Source organism: Ahaetulla prasina, chromosome 4 (assembly GCF_028640845.1).
Source record: "Ahaetulla prasina isolate Xishuangbanna chromosome 4, ASM2864084v1, whole genome shotgun sequence".
Lineage (NCBI taxonomy): Eukaryota > Metazoa > Chordata > Lepidosauria > Squamata > Colubridae > Ahaetulla > Ahaetulla prasina.
Genome location: NC_080542.1, coordinates 11,486,570 through 11,512,393, shown reverse-complemented (window position 1 = coordinate 11,512,393; position 25,824 = coordinate 11,486,570). Strand labels below are relative to the sequence as shown.

General features: G+C 44.3%; 2 protein-coding genes across 2 annotated transcripts in view; one reads left to right on the top strand and one right to left on the bottom strand.

Moving 5' to 3' along the window:
- Window positions 1-5,256: 5,256 nt before the first annotated feature.
- On the bottom strand, window positions 5,257-6,258 carry LOC131197904 (G-protein coupled receptor 4-like). The gene has a single exon (XM_058182406.1). It carries the CDS (start codon window positions 6,256-6,258, stop codon window positions 5,257-5,259), a length of 1,002 nt encoding a protein of 333 aa, XP_058038389.1.
- A 9,229-nt stretch (window positions 6,259-15,487) lies between these two features.
- LOC131197903 (protein fantom-like) overlaps window positions 15,488-25,824 on the top strand; it is a 44,479-nt gene continuing 34,142 nt past the window's right edge. The window contains exon 1 of the mRNA XM_058182405.1: window positions 15,488-15,601. Within this exon, the coding sequence (XP_058038388.1) occupies window positions 15,595-15,601 (7 nt within the window). The 5' untranslated portion in view covers window positions 15,488-15,594. The remainder of the gene's footprint in view (window positions 15,602-25,824) is intronic.

Genomic DNA, 25,824 nt, shown 5'->3' with positions numbered 1-25,824 from the left:
GGTGAAACATGGACACAAACCTTACAATCGGGAATTAAATCCAGCAGGTTCTGACAGGTTCTGGAGAACTGATAGCGGAAATTCTGAGCAGTTCGGAGAACCGGCAAATACCCCCTCTGGCTGGCCCCAGAATGGGGTGGGAATGGAGATTTTGAAATATCCTTCCTCCAGGAGTGGGGAGGGAATGGGGATTTTGCAGTATCCTTCCCCTGGAGTGAGGTAGAAATTGAGATTTTGCAGTATCCTTCCCCTGCCATGCCCACCAAACCAGAACCGGTAGTAAAAAAAATTGGATTTCACCACTGCTCACAATCGATGCAAAAGATACGACTGGCGCAAAAAGCCATGGAAAGATCCATGCTCGGCATTACAAGACAAGATAGGTAGACCCACACCTGGATTAGAGAACAAATGAAAGTAAACGATATCATCAAGAGACTAAAAGAATGGAAATGGGCTGCTCGCATAGCAAGAAGAACTAATAGCAGGTGATAGAATGGATCCCACTTGATAAAAAACATACATGAAAGAGACCTAAAACAAGATGGATCGATGACATCAGCAAGTATTGCGGGCGCAATTGGCAAAAGAAAACTCAGGACCGTATTGGTTGGAACCATTCAGAAGAAGCCTTCATCTTGCAGTGGATAGACAATGGCTAAAATGATAATGATGAGTTTCACAACCAGGATAAACAAATGTGCAAATACTGATTATATAGATAGGATTTGCCGGTGACATCTCCATTGCTTGGGAGATAACCAACTGGGGGGCTCCTTTTGTGTCCCGGTGAAGTTTCCCACTGAAGTGGTGCCCAGTTAGCTACTCGTGATCGCTCGCTTTCGAATTGTTGGGTCAACCGGAGCTGGAGCATGTGACGGGAGCTCACCCTGCCCCGCGGCAGCAACAGTTCTCAAGCATGAGCCTGCTGATCGTCAGCCTGCCTTTCCTAACCTTGTAAGCCACTACTTACATAGATTAAATCATAGTTTAGTGCGTCATACCATTCAGCTGGAGAGCCACAACATTGGACACTAATAGCCAATCATGGTTTAGCAATGTAAAAGCTGGAATAATTATGGGATTTTGCTCAATCAGGTCAGTCGTCAGTCGTCATCTGTTCAAGGTAGACCAGATAAGGGTGCCAGAGTTATGAATAATAATACAGGTAGTCCTTGTCTTACGACCATAATTGAGCCCAAAATCTCTGTTACTTACTCTGACTCTCCATGGTATATGCAATAATTTATGCCAGCACCCCAGTTCAAAGGTGTCAATTCTTCTTCGATCAGCTATTCTTAGTGTCCAACTCTCACACATCCTTATAAGAAAGACTTGAGGGGAATATAAAAACCGATTTTCCTTTCATTCAGACCTCTTCGTATGAAGTTAATTAATCAAGGCATTAGGGGGCAGTATTGAGCTATATCGTCCCAAACTAGGGACTAAAAAAACTCTTCCCAACTTCCTTAAATACATCATCCCTTTGGGTCACTTAGCAAACAGATTACAGAGCCAAAGAAGGAAGTACCGGTAACTCTTTAACTTTTTTTTTTTTCAAACCATAAATTTCCTCTATGCAGCTTCCTTAATATATATTTAAAATCTGTGCATTTTTTCCTTGACTTTCTTATTGATAGTGAAGAAAGTTAGCATCCACCCTTCCTAGGAGAATGAAATATTTTAGGAAATATTATTATTTCCCCTAAAAGAGAAATAGAAATCTTAAGGGAGACAGAAACTCAGTAGATATTTGGTGCCCATTGAGAAGGACTGGGCCAGCCTATCTATAAAACAAAAGACCTCAGCTCCAGGGTGATGGGATTAAGACATGACCCTCCAGGACATAATAGGATTATCTATCAGCAAAACTCGCCACATGGCACAACCAAGCCCCTTCATTACATCAGCCCAAGGTTCAACCAACCTTAATTCAGACAAACATGACTCCACATGGGAGTCTGACTAATACATGCCCTTGCCAAAGGAACAGGAAGCTCAAGTTCAAAGCCCAAGAGAGGGTATAAATAACACTCCTCTCCACTCCATGTGGTCAGCTACCCAGAATCACACGTGCTTGGTGGCTCTGCTTCACCATTAAACCATCCTTCCAAACAGCCTCCATGTTTCCAGTGTCTTTCTCCCCTCCTGGAACTGAACCCAGATGGACATTTCTTCCAATAATTGGCCCCAATATGTGCAAGTTGGGACTAAAAAGCACCATTTTCTTGAGCATAGTTTCTCCTCAGGGCTATGTCCTAAGTCTGCTATTGTTCACCTTGTTGACCCCATGACTGTTGTGCTAGGTTTACCACCAACCATATCGTGAAGTATGCAACAGTAGTGGGCCTTATTCAAGATGACAACGAGGATACCATTTTATAAAACCCTAGTAAAACAACACCTGGAATACTGCAACCAATTTTGGTCTCCATACTTCAAAAAAGATGTTGAGACCTTAGAAAAAGTTCAGAGAAGAGCAACTAAGATGATCAAAGGCCTGGAGACTAATGTTGTGGTCCGCCAGCAGCCTGCAGAGCTGGCAACGGAGTCAGACAGCGATGAGGCTGAGGAAGAACATGGGTCAGTGCTGGAGGCTGGGGAAGGTCTGCATCGGAGGCAGAGGTGAGGCCAGGGCCATCAGCGAGTGAGGTGTGGACTCTGGAGGCTCCAGAGGCTGACAGTAGTGAGGCAGAGGAACAGAAGGAGCCTGTTCCTAATGCATGCATGAGAAGAGCTGCCAGAAGGCAAGAGCAGCTCAAGCAAAGAGGACGACTCGGGAGTAGGGCCAAGAGATGACTGACCCCTCCCATAAGGCTTAAAAGATCAGCAACGGCGTTTGGGCTCTTTGCTGGAAAACAACGTTGATAGCTTTGTCTTGCTGCATTTGTTTCTTATTGGAGTCTTCTGCTTTTGAATTTTTGCCAAGGGAGGCCTTTGGCAGTTTGCCTAATTAAGACCAAGGTTGGTGATAAGACTGAAGAATTGTGTTGGGAGGAATTTGCTTTGATTTAGTTTGGACTACCCCGAGAATGAGTTAATTCTCCCCTGTTCTAATAAAGTTTGTTTGTTTTTAAACTGATTGGGTTTTCTACTACCTACTTGGGCCTGGGTCACAACAACTAAAACATACGAAGAACGGCTGCAGGATTTGCGTTTCGCTAGTCTAAGAGAGCGACCCACGTGCCTGGCCTGGCCCACACGCCGTGGCCAAAAGGAGCGTCCCATGCGACTTGTAATGGTCACGTCACTCGCCTACCTAGTGTAATTGCCTACCTGTAATGGTCACTTGCGTGGGTCGCGTCACTCGCTCTTTTCGGCCACGAAAGAAGCGGCCCAGTGTGTGCAGGCGAGGTCTGTGGATCACATCGCTTGCTCTTTTCAGCCGCAAAAGAAGCGGCCTGGTATGTAGGCGAGGTGCGTGGGTCGCGTCACTCGCTCTTTTCGGGCGTGAAAGAAGCAGCCAGGTGGCCAGGCGAGGCCCATGGGGGAAAAACTAAGACATCCCTCGAAAAGAAGGCCTAGCCATTTTTTCAGAGGTACAAAAAAAATAAAAAATAAGAACCAGTCGTATTTTCAAAGAAACATGGTATTTACCTAGAGCGCTGCTGGAATATTTTCCGTATAGGCTGGCTTCTACTGTTACCACTAAATGAGCATTTCATATAACAGAACCAATGTAAAGGAAGACATATAGCTTAGGTAAAGGAAAACATACATATAGGAAAGGTAAAATGCTCATTTATACAGGCATTGTGGTTAGGTGATAGATGACAAAACATCTGTTTTAACAGAATAGGAAAGGAAGCAAATACTGCTCAGGAGAAAAATATTCATATTTATAACTTTGGTAATAAACCGACATGTTCCATTCTATTCATAATGATTGGCTAAATCTTTAAACTAAAAATCTATTAGAAGGGAACCAGAGGAGCAGTCCATCACAGCTGCCATCCAATTTTACTATGAATAAATATATTTTCTTCGATCTCTACTGATTATCTGCCGTGTTTGGCTGTTGGATTCCTGCCTTGGATTCCTATGAACTGTGGGAACAGAAATGTCTGGATCTCTTTTTCAGAAGAGATTGGACAACTATTTGTCTGAAATGGTATAGGGTTTCCTGCTTGAGAACGGGGTTAGACTAGAAGACCTCCAGGGTCCCTTCCACTTCTATTCTATTCTATTCTATTCTATTCTATTCTATTCTATTCTATTCTATTCTATTCTATTCCGAGGTGGGATTCATTACCTTCCCTACCGGTTCGGAAATGTGAGTGCACGCGCCTCCTCTGCTCATGGGCACAGCCTTCCATACATGGTCTTTACTCATGCATTACATTTGGGCCGGTGGGCAGAGTCTCCTGCAGTCACCGCTACCGGTTCGCCCCTACTGGACAGAACCGACTGAATTCCACCACTGATTCCATAACATTTTCTGTTGTCCTATTCTATTCTATTCTATTCTATTCTATTCTATTCTATTCTATTCTATTCTATTCTATTCTACTCTACTCTACTCTACTCTACTCTACTCTACTCTACTCTATTCATTCCATTTCATTCTTTTCATTTCATTCCATTTCACAGAGGATCAGAAATCAAAGTAGCATTCCAATTTTCTCATTCCCTGTTGTGGTCCGCCAGCTGCCTGTGGATCTGGCAGCGGAGTTGGACAGTGAGGAGGCTGGGGAGGACAATGGATCAGTACTGGAGTCAGGGGAAGGTCCAGACGTGGGCTCTGCATTAGAAGCAGAGATGGGCCCAGAGCCATCCGGGAGCGATGCGCAGACTCCGGAGCCTCCAGAGGCGGACAGCAGAGAGGCAGAGGAACAGGAGGAGGCTGTTCCTAGTGCACGCATGCGAAGAGCTGCCAGAAGGCAAGAGCAGCTGAAGCAAAAGGGATAACTCAGGAGTAAGGGAGTAAGATGATTGGCCCCTCCCATAAGGCTTAAAAGAGCAGCAACGAGCCATTGGGTTCTTTGTAGAAAAACAATATTGATTCCAGTGCTTGTCAGCGTCTCTTGAACTTTGGGGTTTTTTGCCAAGAAAAGCTTTTGGCAGGTTGCCAAAGACAACAAAGGTTGGTGATAAGGTCGCAGGACTGTTTATAAAGAATTTGTTTTGGATTTTATTGTTCTAATAAAATAAGTTTGTTCAGGACTGCATTGTGCTTGGTAATTACTACTTGGGCCTGGGTCACAACACTCCCCCCTTACAAATAAGCTCAGTGATTAGATTTTTCCACCTGTAAGATTAAGGATCTGGAATCGGTCTGGTGTTTTCATAATGCCTAAACGTAGAGGAGATTCTTGCTTCCAACGAGAGGCCTTTCCTGTTGGCCCTGGAGAACAGGCATTGTCTAAAACCTGTCTGAATATCTTTGAGGAGGAGGTTATAAAAAAGGGGATCCAAGATGTTGTCCAAAAGGGAGATGCACAGAGTCACGTGCTCGTAGACGAAGATGGCCCTCAGCGAGTCGCAGACCGCCGTGGAAGGCGTTAGGACTTCCAGCAGGTATCTATAGTACGAAACAGCCTGGTAAGGCGTGAAGAGGAGGAAGAAGGACGTAATGAGGAGCGAGATGAACCTGGAGATTTGCTTTTTGACTCTCTTCTCCAGGGAAACCACCTGCCTGACCTTGAAGAAGACGCTGATGTGGAAGAAAGCCATGAGGAAGAGCGGGATGACGAAAGAGAAAGCCATGATGCTGACCCGAAAGCGTGCATAATTGCGGTTCAGGAGGGCGCTGTCCAGGCAAGTCTTCTTCCCGTGTTCAAAAGTACGGATCTGGAACCCAATGCCGACGGCGCAGAGAGTCAAGTCCACAAGCCAAACCAGGATGCTAATCTTCACCGCGCCCGGCACGGTCTGCGCCCGATGAAACCGGAGCGGGTGCACCAGGCCGAGATACCTCTCCATGGCGATGAGACACAGAAAAGAGTTTTTGGCGTAGTAATTTGTACGGAAAGCCACACCGATCAACAAACAGGCTTCTTTCCCCAAGTTCCACCGGTGATTGTTTTGGCTGTAGTACATCCCGAAAGGCAGGGTTAGGATCTGCAAGAGGTGAGCCACCACCAGGTTCATAATATAAACCGAAAGGACCACGGATTTCTTTAATTGGTAGATCAAAGCCCACAATGCCAAGATGTTCAGAGGCAGACCGAGGACCAGTATTACGGAATACATGGGGATTTTAAAGGTCTTGGTGGCATTCACAGGCATAAAATTACACTCGTCACTGCTGTTGTCCATGGCGCCAGACGGAGAGGTTGGGTTGGATGTCGTTGAACTTCAGGCTTGTCTGCAGAAGGCTTGGAATGGTTCTGCCCTTAACACTTCCTTTCACTTGTCTCGGCGAAGACCGTTTGCTCACTCTTCTACTCCAAACCACCTTTCCGTGATCGCAAGGAAACCAGGAAAAAGAAAAATATGAAAGTAAATTCAAATTTTCCTTGACTGGCAGGTAGTCAAGGAAAAAGGATAGTCAAAGGCAAAACATCTCTCTCTCTCTCTTTCTCTCTCTCTCTCTCTGTCTTTCCCTCTCTCCCTCCCTCCCTCTCTCGCTCTCCCACCTCTCCACTCAATGCTCATCCATCCATCTCTCTCGGTCTTCTCTCAGTCTCTTTCTCAACTATCTATCAACCTTCTGTCTGTCTGTCTGTCTGTCTATATCTATCTATCTATCTATCTATCTATCTATCTATCTATCTATCTATCTATCTATCTATCTACTGTATCTATCTATCTGTCATCTATCGATCTACCAATCCACCCACCCACCCATCCATCTCTCTTGGTCTTCTCTCTGTGTATCTCTTTCTCATCTATCTATCTATCTATCTATCTATCTATCTATCTATCTATCTATCTATCTATCTATCTATCTATCTATCATCTATCTATCTATCTATCATCTATCTATCTATCTATCTATCTATCTATCTATCTATCTATCTATCTATCTATCTATCTATCTATCTACTGTATCTATCTATCCGTCATCTATCGATCTACCAATCCACCCACCCACCCATCCATCTCTCTTGGTCTTCTCTCTGTGTATCTCTTTCTCATCTATCTATCTATCTATCTATCTATCTATCTATCTATCTATCTATCTATCTATCTATCTATCTCTATCATCTATCTATCTATCTGTCTGTCTGTCTGTCTGTCTGTCTGTCATCTATCGGTCATCTGTCAATCCATCAATCCCTCAAACTAGGGGTGAAATTCACTTACCTTCCATACCGGTTTGCAAATGTATGCGCGCCGCACACGCGCTCCCTTCACTCACACACGCCATCGTCCACGCATGCGCAAAGCCTTCTGTGCATGCACAAAGCCTTTTGCGCATGTGCAGAGGCTTAAAATCATCACAAAAAAAGCGACATCATGACATCCGCATGGGTGGGCAAAGGCCTCCCACAGCCACTGTTACCGGTTCCCCCGAGCCAGATAAAATCAGCTGAATTTTACTCCTACATCAAACCCATCCATCCATCCATCTCTCTCGGTCTTCTCTCTGTGTGTCTCTTTCTCCTATATCTCTCTCTTTCTCCATCTATCTATCTATCATCTATCTATCTATCTATCTATCTATCTATCTATCTATCTATCTATCTATCTATCTGTTATGTCCTGCACCGGCAGTGGCGGCCCCTAGTGGTGGAGATGGTTTCTTGTTCTGTTCTGATTGGCTCCCGCTTTTGGAGCTGAATAAAAAGAGGGCTGTCAAAGCAGGCCTGGTCTGCTGGTTGTTGCTGGTCTCTGTGAGTTAAAATAAACGTTATGTGTGAACATCTGTGGAACCTCAATTATTATGGAACCCACAGAATATAATACTGGCGACGAGGACTGAGGAAAGTACGTGAGTTGCTGAGCTGCTGAGTGAGCCAAAGTGTGAATTTCTCCTCAGAGCTATTCAGATCCCTGGCCTACAGAGCAAACCATGGCATCGCCTCAGAACTTTGTGCCTTTTAACCCAGTGAGGTGTCTAACGCAGTTCTTACACAGTTCAACGAAAACCTGCCGCTTGTCCTCTCCTGCGATGCGTCTCAGTATGGGGTTGGCGCTGTGTTGAGTCATCGGCTGCCCAACGGGTCGGAAGCCCCGATTGCATTCTTTTCTCGAACCTTGGCTGCCGTGGAACGCAACTACTCACAGTTGGATAAAGAAGCATTGGCGTTGGTTGCGGGGGTCAAGCGGTTCCATGAGTATCTCTACGGTCGCCCGTTTGAACTTGTTACAGATCACAAGCCGCTGTTGGGGATTTTGGCTGGGGATAGACAGACTCCGCAAGTACTATCACCAAGAATGACCAGATGGTCGGTGTTCCTGGCAGCTTATTCCTATTCCCTGGTCTATAGGCCTGGGAAACATTTGGGCCATGCTGACGCGCTGAGCCGTTGCCCATTGATGACCAAGGTGGAAGACCCGGCTCCAGCGTCCCATGTTTTTCTGATTGACGGTTCCGCCTTTCCGTTACTGCTTGTGACATTGCTAGAATGTCTGGCTTGGACAGAGTCATCTCAAAAGTTCTTGATTGGGTTCTCCGTGGATGGCCCCAGGGTCCTGTCAGCCCTGAATTGCAGCCTTATAAGCGAAGGCAGCACGTGCTCTCTACCCAACAGGGTTGCCTCCTCTGGGGCATGGGGTTGTAGTTCCGCCCCCTCCGACAGTCCATTCTAGGGACACTTCACCGGGTCACCCGGGCATTGTTAGGATGAAGGCCCTGGGTAGGAGCTACCTGTGGTGGCCAGGACTAGATAAAGACATAGAGGCCTGTGTGTCGGCCTGTCACGGTGTCAGGAGACAAGACCGCTGCCGCCTAAGTCTCCCCTAGAGAGTGGGAGGAGCCTAGGTCCTTGGTCCCGCATCCATATAGATTTTGCGGGCCGTACCAGGGCAAGTATTCTTAGTGGTCGTCGATGCTTTCAAAGTGGGTGGAAATCGCACTAATGCATTCCACCACTTCAGAAGCCGTCATTAGAACTTTGCGACGGTTGTTTGTAACCCATGGGTTACCCGACCTTGTGGTCTCGGACAACGGGCCACAGCTAACGTCCGCCCACTTTGAGTCATTCTTAGCGGGCCTAGGAATACGCCATGCTCTCATTTCCCCGTTTCATCCGGCCAGTAATGGCCGGGCAGAACGAGCAGTCCGGTCAGTGAAAGAGGCATTGGCCAGGTCGGGCCCAGGGGGCTGGCAGGAGAGGTTGGATGAGTACCTCCTGGGGCAGCATTCCACACCGTGCCCACTTACGAATAAGAGCCCAGCAGAGTTACTCATGGGCAGGCGTTTGAGGACCACACTTGATAGATTGCACCCCCAATACTCACCTAGTCAGCCATTGGACTCCATGGGGGCAAACAGGAGATTTGATTTGGGGGAGGCGGTGTATGCCCGGAATTACAGCGGCCACCCCCTATGGTTCCCAGGAAAGATCATGGGAATCACCGGCCCGTGCTCATACAGGGTCGAGTTAGATGAGGGTAGAGTGTGGCGCAGACATTGTGACCAGCTCAGGGCCCGGCGTCAGGTTGGGGATGGGCAGCTGCCAGAGTGGGGCACTCAGGAAGAGCCAGGAGGTAGCCCAACCCAATCATCCCGGGCAGAGGAGCTAAGCTACAAGGGAATAAGACGCCCATCCCCTGTACCTGATAACCGAGAGGAAGCCTTGTCTGCTCTGCCGGTGGAGGGGCTAGGGGTCCCTGGGCCGGAGACGTCCCCCACAGAAGAGGCTGAGGAGTTGGGTCAGCCAGTGACCATGGCTACAACGGAGCCACGAAGGTCCAGCCGAATCAAGCGGCGCCCAGCGTATCTCCAGGATTACGATTGTGCAAGCTAGGGGGAAAGAAGTGTTATGTCCTGCACCGGCAGTGGCGGCCCCTAGTGGTGGAGATGGTTTCTTGTTCTGTTCTGATTGGCTCCCGCTTTTGGAGCTGAATAAAAAGAGGGCTGTCAAAGCAGGCCTGGTCTGCTGGTTGTTGCTGGTCTCTGTGAGTTAAAATAAATGTTATGTGTGAACATCTGTGGAGCCTCAATTATTACGGAACCCACAGAATATAATACTATCTATCTATCTATCTATCTATCATCTATCTATCTATCTCTATCTATTATCTATCTATCATCTATCTATCTATCTATCTCTATCTATTATCTATCTATTTCATCTATCCATCTATCCCTATTTATCATATAATGGTTACCATGACCATCTCTATGGTCATGTGGCTGGCATGACTCAACACCAAAGGTGCACGGAACACTGTTACCTTCCCACCCAAGGTGGTCCCTATTTTTTCTACTTGCATTTTGTACCAGCTTTCGAACTGCTAGGTTGGCAGAAGCTGGGACAAGTAATGGGAGTTCACCTTGTTACACAGCACTAGGGATTTGAATCGCTGAACTGCCGACCTTTCAATCGACAAGCTCAGCATCTTAGCCACTGAGCCACCGCATCCTCCAATATCTATTTTATTCGAATCCGAGTAAGGGTGTGGCTAGCTGATGAAAGCTAAAAAGCTTGAAATAGATCTATACTAGTCTCCCTTTATTTCTTTATCAGCAAATATATATTTGGTATAAAATGGTTTGTCGTGAATGTGTCTGCTTGAGGGCTCCTGGACTGGAGCTGAAAGGCGAAAGGAAAGCAGTATGCTCCCTCCCACACTGGGGCAGACCAGGTGCTTCGACAGAAAAACACTTTATGTGTATCTATATCTATCTCTATATCTATCTATCTATCTATCTATCTATCTACTGTATCTATCTATCTGTCATCTATCGATCTACCAATCCACCCACCCACCCATGCATCTCTCTTGGTCTTCTCTCTGTGTATCTCTTTCTCATCTATCTATCTAGCTATCTAGCTATCTATCTATCTATCTAGCTATCTATCTATCTATCTATCTTCTATCTATCTAGCTATCTACTGTATCTATCTATCCGTCATCTATCTATCTATCTATCTATCTATCTATCTATCTATCTATCTATCTATCTATCTATCTATCTATCTATTGAGAGATGACTTCCCATAAGTTCCTCAGCTAAATATTAAATTCAAGGTTTGGCTAAACACTCTGCACATGACAACGAGACCATATTTGAAATTCTTTGCCTCCAAAGCATGTGAAACAAGGATTCGTTGACCCATATGTGACCCAAGCAATTCTGGCTTGCTCAACAACTGGACCTGATTTCAGTTGTGGCTCTGGAGGTGGTTTGATCAAAATTATTCAGCAGAAGAATTGGCGAAAAGGTTCCTCTTTGAGGAAGATGGGCAGTTCGGAAATGTGAAAAATAAATAGATGGATGAATAGATGTGCTAGTCTTTCCCGACTCTAGGGGGCAGTGCTCATTTCCGTTTCAAAGCCGAAGAGCCAGCGCTGTCCGAAGACGTCTCTGTGGTCATGTGGCCGGCATGACTCAACGCCAAAGGCACACGGAACGCTGTTTACCTTCCCACCAAAGGTGGTCCCTATTTTTCTACTGCCATTTTTTATGTGCTTTCGAACTGCTAGGTTGGCAGAAGCTGGGACAAGTAACAGGAGCTCACCCCGTTACATGGCAGCACCAGGGATTTGAACCACTGAACTGCCAACCTTTCGATCGACAAGCTCAGCATCCTAGCCCCTTGAGCCACCACGTCCCTGTATGTATGTATATGTATATTGTGTGTGTGTGTGTGCGTGTAATCATAGATGGGAGAGAGAGAGAGAAAGAGAGGGAGGGAGGGAGGGAGATAGGGATAGAGATAGAAAATGAGAGGGGGAAAGTAGATTAGACAGACAGACAGATTTACACTGCAAGCATAACAAACGCAGGATTCCTGTCTACTATTTTTTTCAAAGGCCACAAAAGAAAAAAATTATCGGCCGAGAAACAGTGGCAGCAAACGATTAATATTTCCTACCATTTTCACTACACGACAACAACACTTGGCAACCTCCCCCGTCGGCTTTGAAACGGACTTGAGTTTTTACTCAACAATTTGAGAGAGAAAGAGAAATGGGCCGCAGCGTCAGTCTGAATGGTTTTCAGTTTTTTTCCCCCCCGTTAGATTTTTTAAAAATAAAATAAAATAAAACAAACCCATCTATCGACAAATTAAAAGGAGACACTCACCGAACTTGCTGTCTCCCAAAAGTAATTTCCAGCCCGCTCACTCAGGTCTTCGTCTTCGTTTCTGCTGAATGTTGAGTCACAACCTCCCCTCTGTGGTTCTTCAGCTGAAGTGATTTGTCGGTGTGAACTTGCAGATGGCGTGCAAGCGGACGAGTTCCTGGCCTCGTAATTTAACAACCGCGTTTTATGGAAGTGGTCAAGGTTTTCTTTGTTTTCGTGAAAGGACGCGTCTGCTTTCTGAACCCCGGCGGGGAGTTCCTCGGGCTGTTTTACCTAGCCGTCACAAATGGGTTTTGCATGGCGGTGGGTCCATTCCAACCTAGGAATCGGAGTTGGAGTGGAATTCAAACAAGCTGCGTGTTTGCATTTTTCCAGTGTTCAAAGACTGAGCTGACATTGCTGCAGGAGATCTGTGAGAAGCTTCTGCACATCTTACCACAACTGACAAGAGGCCTCAAACAACAACCGAGGGAAGGAAAAAAACTAAATGCACAGTTACAGTGTAGGTGGTACCTTGCTCAATAGTAGTAACTGTGAGAGGGACCTTGGAGTCCTAGTGGACAACCACTTAAATAGGCAGCTGAGTTGCAGCTGTCAAAAAAAGCCAACACAGCTCTAAGCTGCATAAACAGAGGGATTGAATCAAGATCATGTGAAGTGTTTAGAATAGAAATAGCAAAAAATAGCATAGCATAGCACAGCACAGCAAAGAATAGAATAGAATAGAATAGAATAGAATAGAATAGAATAGAATAGAATAGAATAGAATAGAATAGAATAGAATAGAATAGAATAGAATAGAATAGAACGGGGATAGGATAGGATGGGATGGGATGGGATGGGATGGGATGGGATGGGATGGGATGGGATGGGATGGGATGGGATGGGAAAATAGAATAGAGTAGAGTAGAGTAGAGTAGAGTAGAGTAGAGTAGAGGAGAAGAGAAGAGAACAGAGAACAGAACAGAACAGAATAGAACAGAACAATAATAGAATGGAATTGAATAAGAAAGGGGATAGGATAGGATAGGATAGGATAGGATAGGATAGGATAGGATAGGATAGGATAGGATAGGATAGGATAGGATAGGATAGGATCAGAAAGGGAATAGGATAGGATTACATAGGACAACATAGGGCAGGACAGGATAAGATAGGATAGAATAAGAAAGGGGATAGGGTAGGATAGGATAGGATAGGATAGGATAGGATAGGATAGGATAGGATAGGATAATAGAATGGATGTAATGTAATAGATTAGATTAGACTAGACTAGAATAGACTAGACTAGACTAGACTAGACTAGAATAGAATAGAATAGAATAGAATAGAATAGAATAGAATAGAATAGAATAGAATAGAATAGAGCTGGAAGGGACCTTGGAGGTCTTCTAGTCCAACCCCCTGCACAAGCAGTAGACCCATACCATTCCAGACAAGTGTCCAGTCTCTTCTTCAAAGCCTCTAGTGATGGAGTACCCACAACTTCTGGAAGCAAGTCGTTCCACTGATTAACTGTTCTAACTATCGGGAAGTTTCTCCTTAGTTCTAGGTTGCTTCTGTCCTTGATTAGTTTCCATCCATTGTTTCTATTCCTGCCTTCCGGGTGTTTTGGAGAATAGATTTGACCTCCTCTTCTTTTAGTAGCAACCCCTGAGATATTGAAACCAGGGGTGGGTTCCACTTAGCTTCGCCACCAGTTCACAACGGGAGCACGCATGCGCTTCTGCGCATGCGCAGATCGTCCATAATGACATCTGAGTTTGTGGGCAGAACCTCCCACTACCATTACTACGGGTTCACAAGAACCGGACCGAACCGGTAGCAGCGCACCACTGATACCCCGCTCTCGTTTTCACCCTTGGTCCTTCTTTTCACTCAATTAGACAAATCTGGCCCCTGCCATGATTCTTCATATGTTTTAGCCTCCGGCCCCCTAAATCACCCTTGCTGCTCTTCTCTGCTCTCTTTCCAGCGTCTCTACTTCGTGTTTTTTTTAAACATAGTGACCAAAACTGGATGCCGTATCCTAAGCGTGGTCCTACCGAGGCTTTATAAAGCGGCATTAATACTTTGCGTGTAACCCTTCAGAGGGAGGAAAGACTGTCATAAATGATCTCTGTGACCTTATCTCAAGTCATTGTGTTCTCTTTGCTGACGATGCCACCAACAAGACCTTGACTTTGTATCCGATTGGTCTAAAACTTGGCAACTCCAAATCTCAACCAGCAAATGCTCAGTCTTATATATTGGGAAAAAGAACCCTAACACTAAGTACAAGCTTGATGGGCATTACCTTACAGATGACCCCCACCCTGTCAAAAACCTTGGAGTTTTCATATCAAATGATCTAAGTGCCAAAGCCCACTGCAACTACATCGCAAAAAAGGCTCTAAGAGTTGTAAACCTAATTTTGCGTAGCTTCTTTTCCAAAAACTCTACACTACTAACCAGAGCATACAAAACATTTGCCCGACCTATTCTTGAATACAGCTTACCTGTCTGGAACCCATATCACATCTCTGACATTAATACAATTGAACGCGTCCAGAAATATTTTACAAGAAGAGTTCTCTGCTCCTCTGAAAACAACAAAATACCTTATACCACCAGACTTGAAATCTAATTTTGGGATTAGAAAATTTAGAACTCCGTCGACTCCGACCAGACCTGTGTTTAACACACAGAATCATCTATTGCAATATCCTTCCTGTAAAAGACTACTTCAGCTTCAATCGCAATAATACAAGAGCAAACAATAGATTCAAACTTAATGTCAACCGCTTCAATCTTGATTGCAGAAAATATGATGTCTGTAACAGAGTTGTTAATGCTTGGAACTCATTACCTGACTCCGTAGTCTCTACTCAAACTCCCAAAAGCTTTAACCAAAAACTGTCTACTATTGACCTCACCCCATTCCTAAGAGGACCATAAGGGGCGCAAAAGTGCCTACCGTTCCTGTCCTATTGTTCCCTTTCATTATATCAAATTAATATAGTTGTTGCATACTTTTGCTTACATATATGTTTATACGATGTGTTGTTGTTTTATGTCAATGTTTGCGTATACTGTTGTGACAAAATAAAATAATAAATAATAATAATAAATAGTAACAGACAGCAGAGAGCCCATCAGCGTCACATTGTCCGCCGAGTTCTCGGGCCACCTATTCTTTCAGTCCCCAAGTTAATTTGCCTCCTTCGTGCATTAAGGAGCTTAACGGAGGCTGGATTACAAATGGATTTTCTCAATTCGTTCCAGGAAGTAATCTAATGGGAGCGAGTTTGAGACAGCAAAAGGCCAAAACACTCGCGAGGGCCCAGCAAAAGGAAGGAGGGAAGGAAGAAGAGGAACAGGAAGAAGGCGAGTTAGCCGACATTCCCGAGGGATTGGATAGGGAACCCAAAAAAAACAACCTTCCCTTCTGCTTCTCCGTGTGCGTGGAAATGGCAGGTGAGCCAATGAACATTTCCTTTCGATATATTGAATGAATTGTTTTCAGGTGAGCCAGTAACGGAGGGGTTCTCAACCTGTAATCATCACAGGGGGAACGCGAAGCCTTGAAAAAATGCTGGGATTTCAATCTTGAGTTAAGTCTTGGGACGGGGGGGGGGGGGGTCCATAGCTATGGTCCATGCCCACAAAAGGTATTTAAAGGTAAATAAAATGTTTTGTGAACCCACTGCAGTAGAGGAAGCCTGACTCACTTAGTGATTCGTTTAGTAACTTACTTAGGTTAGTGAGATACTATATTTATATCAAACTATTTACTGAGTCTGCACTACTATTAATCTTCTCATCGTTCCCACCACCCATCTTCTTCCACTTATGACTGTATGACTGTAACTTTGTTGCTTGTATCCTTACGATTTATATTGATATTGATTGGTTCCTGATTGCTTATTTGTACCCTATGAATATCGTTAAGTGCTGTATTTTATGATTCTTGATGAGCGTATCTTTTCTTTTATGTACACTGAGAGCATATGCACCAAGGCAAATCCCTTGTGTGTCCAATCACACTTAGCCAATAAAGAATTCTATTAGCAAGTTTAGTGAATCTGCCTTCCCCATTGGCTTTGCTTGTCGGAAGGTCACAAATGGGGACACCTGTCCCCAAGGCACCGCAACCGTTGTAAATATGAGTCAATGGCCAAGCATCTGAATTTTGATCACGTGACCCTGGGGAGGCCGCAACAGTCATAAGTGTGTAAAATGGACATAAGTCACATTTTTCAGTGCATGTTATAACTTTGAACCGTCACTAAACGAACTGTTGTAAACTGAGGATTACCTCTAAATGACAGAAAAAACAATAAAATGTGTTCTGTCTCCTTCCCCACTTCGGATCAACGAGCTGGCCTTCAGCCAGTGGATTCACGGCTCTTATCAGTCCTGGCAGAGAAATCGCCGCTGCCTGCCAAAGTTCAAATAAGTGACTCACGTAGCAAGACTTTCAGCTCTTTTTGAAATGGTTCAGCTAGCTTTTGCTTCCCGTGGAGTGAGAGCAGTCCCAAAGCTCCTTATTTTTATTTTTTTATTTGCATTTATATCCCGCCCTTCTCCGAAGACTCAGGGCGGCTTACACTGTGTTAAGCAATAGTCTTCATCCATTTGTATATTATATACAAAGTCAACTTATTGCCCCCAACAATCTGGGTCCTCATTTTACCTACCTTATAAAGGATGGAAGGCTGAGTCAACCTTGGGCCTGGTGGGACTTGAACTTGCAGTAATTGCAAGCAGCTGTGTTAATAACAGACTGTCTTAGCAGTCTGAGCCACCAGAGGCCCCTTTTATATTTATTTATTTATTTATTTATTCATATTTTTATACTGCCCTTCTCCGAAGACTCAGGGCGGTGTACAGTCAATAAAACGACAAGAATCCTAACAAATTAAAATACTATATCAAGTTTAAAAAACTGATTCAATCGCTGTATACTTAAAATATTAGCTAAAATTTATCAAAACTAAAAACCTTAGTAAAACCCTATTAAAACCCACTAAAACCCCCCATACTAAAATCAATCAGGCCAGCCCCGCTTGGTGAAAAAAGAAAGTCTTGAGCTCGCGTTTAAAGGTCCGGAGATCAGGGAGGAGACGGAGTCCCACCGGCAGCTCATTCCATAGATCCAGGGCCCCCACAGAAAACGCCCTTCCCCTGGGGGCCACCAGCCGACATTGACTAGCGGACGGCACCCTAAGAAGACCCTCCCTGTGGGCGCGCACTGGACGTACTGGAGAATGGGAGGTAACTGTCGGCAGCAGGTGGTCCTGTAAATATCCCGGTCCAATGCCATGGAGCGCTTTAAAGGTGATAACCAATACCTTGAAGCGCACCCGGAAGACCAACCAATGCAGCCTGCGCAGGAGAGGTGTTACATGGGAGCTACGAGGAGCTCCCTCAATCCCCCGCGCGGCCACATTCTGCACCAGTTGAAGCCTCCGGGTGCTCCTCAAGGGGAGCCCCATGTAGAGAGCATTGCAGTAATCCAGACGGGAAGTGACGAGGGCATGAGTGACCGTGCATAACGCGTCCCGGTCCAGGAAAGGGCGCAATTGGCGAATCAGGCGAACCTGATGAAAAGCTCCCCTGGTGACGGTTGTCAAATGGTCTTCTAAAGACAGCCGTGCATCCAGGAGAACGCCTAAATTGCACACCAATTCCCTGGGGGCTAACGATTCGCCCCCCCACAGTCAGCAATGGGGTAAGCTGACTGTGCCGGGACGCCGGCATCCACAGCCACTCTTTCTTGGATGGGTTGAGTCGGAGCCTGTTCGTCCCCATCCAGACCCGAACGGCCTCAAGACACCGAGTCATCACATCGACGGCTTCGTTGGGGTGGTTCGGGGTGGAGATGTACAATTGAGTATCGTCAGCATACAGCTGACAGCTCACCCCGAAATGATCTCTCCCGGATGATCTCTCCCAGCGGCTTCATATAAATGTTGAACAATATATCCTGTGATGATGCCGCCTCTCTAATCTTCTGAAGCGCAGGTCGATCCAAGCTTGATTATTATTATTATCAGCTGGATCTGAAGGCATAGCCTGGGGAAGGGAGGAATCAGGGGATGACGGCCTCATTACGTCCTCCGGCTGGTCTGGTTCTGGCTCCTGGAGCCGGGCCAAAGGAATTGGTGCTCCCGAGGTAAGCCTTACCAGCCCTTCCCCCTCACTCTTGGAGTCACTTTCAGGCATGGGGCCAGGTTTAGGGGCTGGAGTCACAACAAAATACTATTATAAATGCTACGTGGAAATATAAGCATATGCCAGGTTCCACCATTTGCTATTAATTCCCCTTTTAATATAAAAATAAGCCTTTAACTAACTTCGGCCAGCCCCACTGCAGCTGCATAAATTGACCCATAAGGGGGGGGGGGGAAAGAAAAGAAAACAAACATCAAAGTTCAAACTTGTCAATATACAGTATAAGAAAAATCCAATTTTTTTCTGTATTTTGGACCAGATGAAGCACAAGTGACAATTTTGTTTGGATTTTTTGGGTGATCGGTGAAGTTGTAGATTGCATTAAAAAAAAAACATCGAGTATAAGCCGTATAGTATAAGAAAAATCCAATTTTTTTCTGTATTTTGGACCAGATGAAGCACAAGTGACAATTTTGTTTGGATTTTTTGGGTGATCGGTGAAGTTGTAGATTGCATTAAAAAAAAAAACACATATTCAAAATATGTGCATATGTTGATCTGTTACCTTCAGGGGTCACCTCCTTATTTTGAATTTATTTTTGGGTCACAGGTAGAAATAGATGGTGGAAATGAGGCACCTACCGGTTGGGGAAACCCTCCTCCCTCAGCTGAGAAGGCTGGCTCCCCGCCCGCCCTCTCACTGCACCGGCAGGGCTTCAGATGTCCGTAAAATGTGAAAAAGAAAACAAACATCAAAGTTCAAACTTGTCAATATACAGTATAAGAAAAATCCAATTTTTTTCTGTATTTTGGACCAGATGAAGCACAAGTGACAATTTTGTTTGGATTTTTTGGGTGATCGGTGAAGTTGTAGATTGCATTAAAAAAAAAAACACATATTCAAAATATGTGCATATGTTGATCTGTTACCTTCAGGGGTCACCTCCTTATTTTGAATTTATTTTTGGGTCACAGGTAGAAATAGATGGTGTTATTTTGCATAGGTGCATATGAACTGGTGTATGAGTGGTGTGCAATTCCACACCTTCACACCAGCCAGATACAGGAAGTCCTCGACTTGACCACAGTTCGTTTCGTGACCGTTGAAAATGACAACAGCCTTGAAAAAAGTGACTGACGACCGTTTTTCACTTACGGCGGTATCCTATCCTATCCTATCCTATCCTATCCTATCCTTTTCCCTTTCTTATCCTATCCGATCCAATCCGATCCGATCTTATCCTATCCTATCCTATTCCCTTTCTTATGCTATCCTATCCTATCCTATCCTATCCTATCCTATCCTATTCCCTTTCTTACCTTATCCTATCCTATCCTATCCTATCCTATCCTATTCCCTTTCTTATGCTATCCTATCCTATCCTATCCTATCCTATCCTATTCCCTTTCTTATCCTATCCTATCCTATCCTATCCTATCCTATCCTATCCTATCCTATCCTATCCTATCCTATCCTATCCTATCCTATTCCCTTTCTTATGCTATCCTATCCTATCCTATCCTATCCTATCCTATCCTATTCCCTTTCTTATCCTATCCTATCCTATCCTATCCTATCCTATCCTATTCCCTTTCTTATGCTATCCTATTCTATCTTATCCTATCCTATCCTATCCTATCCTATCCTATCCTATCCTATCCTTTTCCCTTTCTTATCCTATCCGATCCAATCCGATCCGATCTTATCCTATCCTATCCTATTCCCTTTCTTATGCTATCCTATCCTATCCTATCCTATCCTATCCTATTCCCTTTCTTACCTTATCCTATCCTATCCTATCCTATCCTATCCTATCCTATCCTATCCTATCCTATTCCCTTTCTTATCCTATCCTATCCTATCCTATCCTATCCTATCCTTTTCCCTTTCTTATCCTATCCGATCCAATCCGATCCGATCTTATCCTATCCTATCCTATTCCCTTTCTTATGCTATCCTATTCTATCCTATCCTATCCTATCCTATCCTATCCTATCCTATCCTATCCTATCCTATTCCCTTTCTTATGCTATTCTATTCTATCTTATCCTATCCTATCCTATTCCCTTTCTTACCTTATCCTATCCTATCCTATCCTATCCTATCCTATCCTATTCTATTCCCTTTCTTATCCTATCCTATCCTATCCTATCCTATCCTTTTCCCTTTCTTATCCTATCCGATCCAATCCGATCCGATCTTATCCTATCCTATCCTATTCCCTTTCTTATGCTATCCTATTCTATCCTATCCTATCCTATCCTATCCTATCCTATCCTATCCTATCCTATTCCCTTTCTTATGCTATCCTATTCTATCTTATCCTATCCTATCCTATCCTATCCTATTCTATTCCCTTTCTTATCCTATCCTATCCTATCCTATCCTATCCTATCCTATCCTATCCTATTCCCTTTCTTATGCTATCCTATCCTATCTTATCCTATACTATACTATTCCCTTTCTTATCCTATCCTATCCTATCCTATCCTATCCTATCCTATCCTATCCTATCCTATCCTTTTCCCTTTCTTATCCTATCCTATCCTATCCGATCCAGTCCGATCTTATCCTATCCTATCCTATTCCCTTTCTTACGCTATCCTATCCTATCCTTTTCTCTTTCCTATCCTATCCTATCCTATCCTATCATATCCTATTCCCTTTCTTATGCTATTCTATTCTATCTTATCCTATCCTATCCTATTCCCTTTCTTACCTTATCCTATCCTATCCTATCCTATCCTATCCTATTCTATTCCCTTTCTTATCCTATCCTATCCTATCCTATCCTATTCCCTTTCTTATGCTATCCTATCCTATCTTATCCTATACTATACTATCCTATTCCCTATCCTATCCTATCCTATCCTATCCTATCCTATCCCATCCTCTTTCTTATTCTATTCTATCCTATCCTATCCTATCCTATTCCCTTTCCTATGCTATCCTCTCCTCTCTCCTCCTCTCCTCTCCTCTCCTCTCCTCTCCTCTCCTATGGTCACATGATCAAAATTCAGATGCTTTGCAACTGACTTATGTTTATGAGGGTCACAGTGTCCCAGGTTAATATGATCATCTTTTGCGAACTTTTTTGTCAGCTCGCACTTTCACCTATATTCCACTTCGCTCACAGCTTGACCAAGAAAAAAGAGGCGGGTGGAATCAGAGGTGGTATTCAGCCGGTTCGGACTGGTTTGGGTGAACTGGTAGTGGCAATTGCGGGTGGGCGTGACCACCTGTCTACCCGCCCTGGCATAATGCTGTCCTATTTAGCCACATTTTCAAGGCCGGGTACATATGTAGAAGGCGCGTGCGGGATGAACCAGTGGCAGGAATATTGGAAACCCACCGCTGAGTGGAATAGAATGAGAGGGTGAGAGGAATGGCATCCAAGCATCGTCGGTTCCCGTGAGATATTGCTCCCCTCTCAAGGACACCCCGAGCTGGTGTCCCAGCATGGTCGGCTGGTCCCAGGGGTGAAATGCTCCTGGTTCTAACCGGATCACGTGATCCGGTAGCGATGGTGGCGGGTAGTTTGGAGCACTGGTAGCAAACATCCCTGCCCCCCCCACCGCCCATGCCTCTCTGTTCCTCTTCTCTGTACCTGAAGCTCTCAGTGGTGATATAGCTGCAAACAGCCTTAAATGACTGCCGCAGTGCTTCAAAAGGCCACACTACAGCTGATCAGTGCTGTAGGTGGCTAGTAGACCGGTGCCTCTATTTTTAAAGAAGGTAGACCGGTGCACTTCCAAAAAAAGGCAATTAGTAGACCAGTGCCTCTATTTTTAAAGAAGATAGACTGGTGCGCTTCCAAAAAAAGGCAATTAGTAGACCGGTGCTTCTATTTTTAAAGAAGGTAGACCAGTGCGCTCCCAAGTTTTGTATACTTTGTTTATTATTTTTATTATTTATTATTATTGGCCATGCCCATTCAGTCACCTGACCACCAAGCCACACCCACCGGGTCACCTGACCACCAAGCCCTCCCACAGAACCGGTAGGGAACATTTTTAGATTTTACCCCTGGCTGGTTCCCATAATAAAATTGAACAGAAGTGATTGGTGGACATAATGGACTGTGGGTAGCCCATGGGGAAAGGGGGAAATTAACTATGCTTTTTTTTATTGAAAAAGTTTTAGAAAACAAACAAACATTTTCCCCCCTTCCCCCCCTCCCCCCCTCAAAACCCCTCCCTTCACCTCATCCCCCCCCCCCGGCTTCCCGGGTCAATCACAAGGTATTATTACACATAAGCCAAACATAGACTAAAATTTTCCCTTCCAACCCAATTAACCTCATCCGAGTCTTTTCATTTCCTAACCTCCCCCATATCATTCTAAGATAATACATCCTTATTATTCAAAAGCAATCTGATATCTCTTAAACTGATATCTATTTTGTAAATAATCAATCCATTTTTTTTCCCATTCAATTAAATAGCTTTCCTGCGTATTGTCTTTCAAAAAGGCTGAGATTTTTTGCCATCTCAGCCAAGCTGATAACTTTCAATATCCATTCTTCTATTGTAGGTAATTCTTTTTTCTTCCAATATTGTCCAATCAGCAGCCTTGCTGCTATTATTAGGTTCAAGATCAATTTAGTCTCAGTCACCGTACAATCCGTTATAATTCCCAAAAGGAAAAATTGCGGCAGGAACTTTATCTTCTTCTTCAAAACATTTTGTATAATCCACCAAATTCTTATCCAAAAGGCCTTAATTTTCTTACAAGTCCACCAAATGTGAAAATATGTAGCATCATCACACTCACACCTCCAACATTTCGTTTGGATATCAGGATACATACATGATAATTTCTTAGGATCTAAATGCCATCTATAAAACATCTTATAAAAATTTTCCTAGATTCTGTGCTTATGTAAACTTAACATTTCTAACCCAGATAACTATGCTTGCTTTTGTGTGGGAAATCCAGAGCTGGTTTTGCTTCTTCTCTGCTAATGTGGTTTATTCAGTAAAGTTTATACTCTTGGTAAAATAATGTCTCAAGAGTTTCTTTTTCTGGATTCACCAGCTGGATTCGCCTATCGACAAGCAAAGTTGATAGGGAAACCACAATCGTTTCACAATTGTGTTGCTAATTTAACAACTGCTCGGATTTGCTTACAACCGTGGCAAGAAAGGTCATAAAACAGAGCATGAAACTGACTTAACAACTGTCTTAGTTAGCAACAGAAAGGGTGGACTCAATTATGGTCATAAATCGAGGACTACCTGTACAAATTTGTGGGGTGTTTTTCTGCCTGTCTGAGTTACACAGCTCTCTATAGTAAATAATAATGAGGCCCATCTGTGAGACTGCAAAAAAGCAGAAGTGGCGGTTTTGGGTAATGTTATAGGTTCATTTTCAGTTGCATTTTTATGGACTCTGGGAAATTGCAACCCAACGATCCTTCAGCAGGCAGAAAACTGAGCCAGCCAATCTGTACTATCCTCATGAGGAGAATCTTAATGGACAATATGGCTGACAAGCAATAGCAATAGCACTTAGACTTACATACCGCTTTACAATGCTTTTACAGCCCTCTCTAAGCGGTTTACAGAGTCAGCATATTAGCCCCCAACAATCTGGGTTTTCATTTTACCCACCTCGGAAGAATGGACGGCTGAGTCAACCTTGAGCCGGTGAGAGTTGAACTGCCAAATTGCAGTCAGCGGGCAGTCAGCAGTACCGCACTCTAACCACTGCGACATCGTAGCTCATGCCGTGATGCCGTCCTTACAGTTCCGCTGTGGGAGGAGTTAAGGAAGGTGATTGGTGGATTCCCCTGGTTTCGTTTTTCTCTCCATGTGTCCCCTAGTGGTGGGAAAAAGAACTGCGGGTAGTCCTCGTTCAGCAACTATCTGTTCAGTGAATGAGTTCAAAGTTCAAAGTTATGATAATACCGTATGAGCAGACTTAGGACCGTTTTGGCATCACCACAGTCTTGTGATCCTAATTTGGGTATTTGATTCACAGTTACCATATTGCCACATCTTGCAGTCAAAATGTGGCCATTTGCGACTTTCACTGTCGACTTCTGACAAGCAAAGCAGTGTTGGGTTGCTACTGGTTCGCTCCGGTTCGGGAGAACCAGTAGTGGCGGCGGCGGGAGGCTCCGTTCACCCACCTGGATGTCTGCGCTTGCGCAATAGCTTCTGCGCATGCGCAGAAGCATCTTGCACACGCATGAGTGAACCAGTTGCGGCCAAAATTGAAACCCACTACTGAAGCAAAGTCAACCGGGAAGCTGCTATGTAGTAGCAAATAGCAATCACACGATATCAAACCTAACAATTCTGAGGGATTTGTCTAAAAATGGTAATTGGAACTATGAAAACTGCCACTATAATCCGGCACAGTCATGTCGCTACGATGTAAAAAAGATGTTGAGATTCTAGAAAGAGTGCAGAGAAGAGCAACAAGGAGGATTAGGGGACTGGAGGCTAAAACATATGAAGAACGGTTGCAGGAACTTGGTATGCCTAGTTTAATGAAAAGAAGGACTAGGGGAGACATGATAGCAGTGTTCCAATATCTCAGGGGTTGCCACAAAGAAGAGGGAGTCGGGCTGTTCTCCAAAGCACCTGAGGGTAGAACAAGAAGCAATGGGTGGAAACTAATCAAGGAGAGAAGCAACTTAGAACTAAGGAGAAATTTCCTGACAGTTAGAACAATTAATCAGTGGAACAACTTACCTGCTGAAGTTGTGAATGCTCCAACACTGGAAATTTTTAAGAAAATGTTGTATAACCATCTGTCTGAAATGGTGTAGGGTTTCCTGCCTGGGCAGGGGGTTGGACTAGAAGGCCTCCAAGGTCCCTTCCAACTCGTTGTTGTTGTTGTTGTTGTTGTTGTTGTTATGTGACATTGTGCATCGGTTAGTGACCGAGTTCCAATTACCGCCATTAAGTGAGGATTACCTGTACCACATTCCCCTCTGTTTCGTCAAGTTCTTCTTCATACCTATCCATGGGGCTTTATTTGAATGTGGGTTTAGCATTCTTTCAAAAAACACCAAACCCATGTTTAGAAACAGTCCAACCAGTGGTGGGATTCAGCCAGTTCGCACCACTTCGGGAGAACCGGTTGTTAATTTTCTGAGCACTTTGGCAAACTGATTGTTGGAAGAAATCATTAGGGCAGAGAACCAGTTGTTAAATTACTTGAATCCCACCGTTGAGTCCAACTACTGGTAGAAGAGAATATTTGTAACCCAGAATTGAACTGTGGGGTCCCTGAGCTGGTGGCTCAGGCTGGTAAGACAGTCTGTTATTAACAGCAGCTGCTTGCAATTACTGCAGGTTCAGGTCCCACCAGGCCCAAGGTTGACTCAGCCTTCCATCCTTTATAAGGTAGGTAAAATGAGGACCCAGATTGTTGGGGGCAATAAGTTGACTTTGTATATAATATACAAATGGATGAAGACTATTGCTTAACACATATAAATGCAAAAAAAATTAAAAATATTATTATTTTAAAAAAGTTTTTTATTTATAAATAATACAAATTAATAATA

What these genes read in the sequence shown, in the direction of transcription:
- LOC131197904 (XM_058182406.1), bottom strand. Translation starts at nt 6,258, where the DNA reads ATGGACAACAGCAGTGACGAGTGTAATTTTATGCCTGTGAATGCCACC.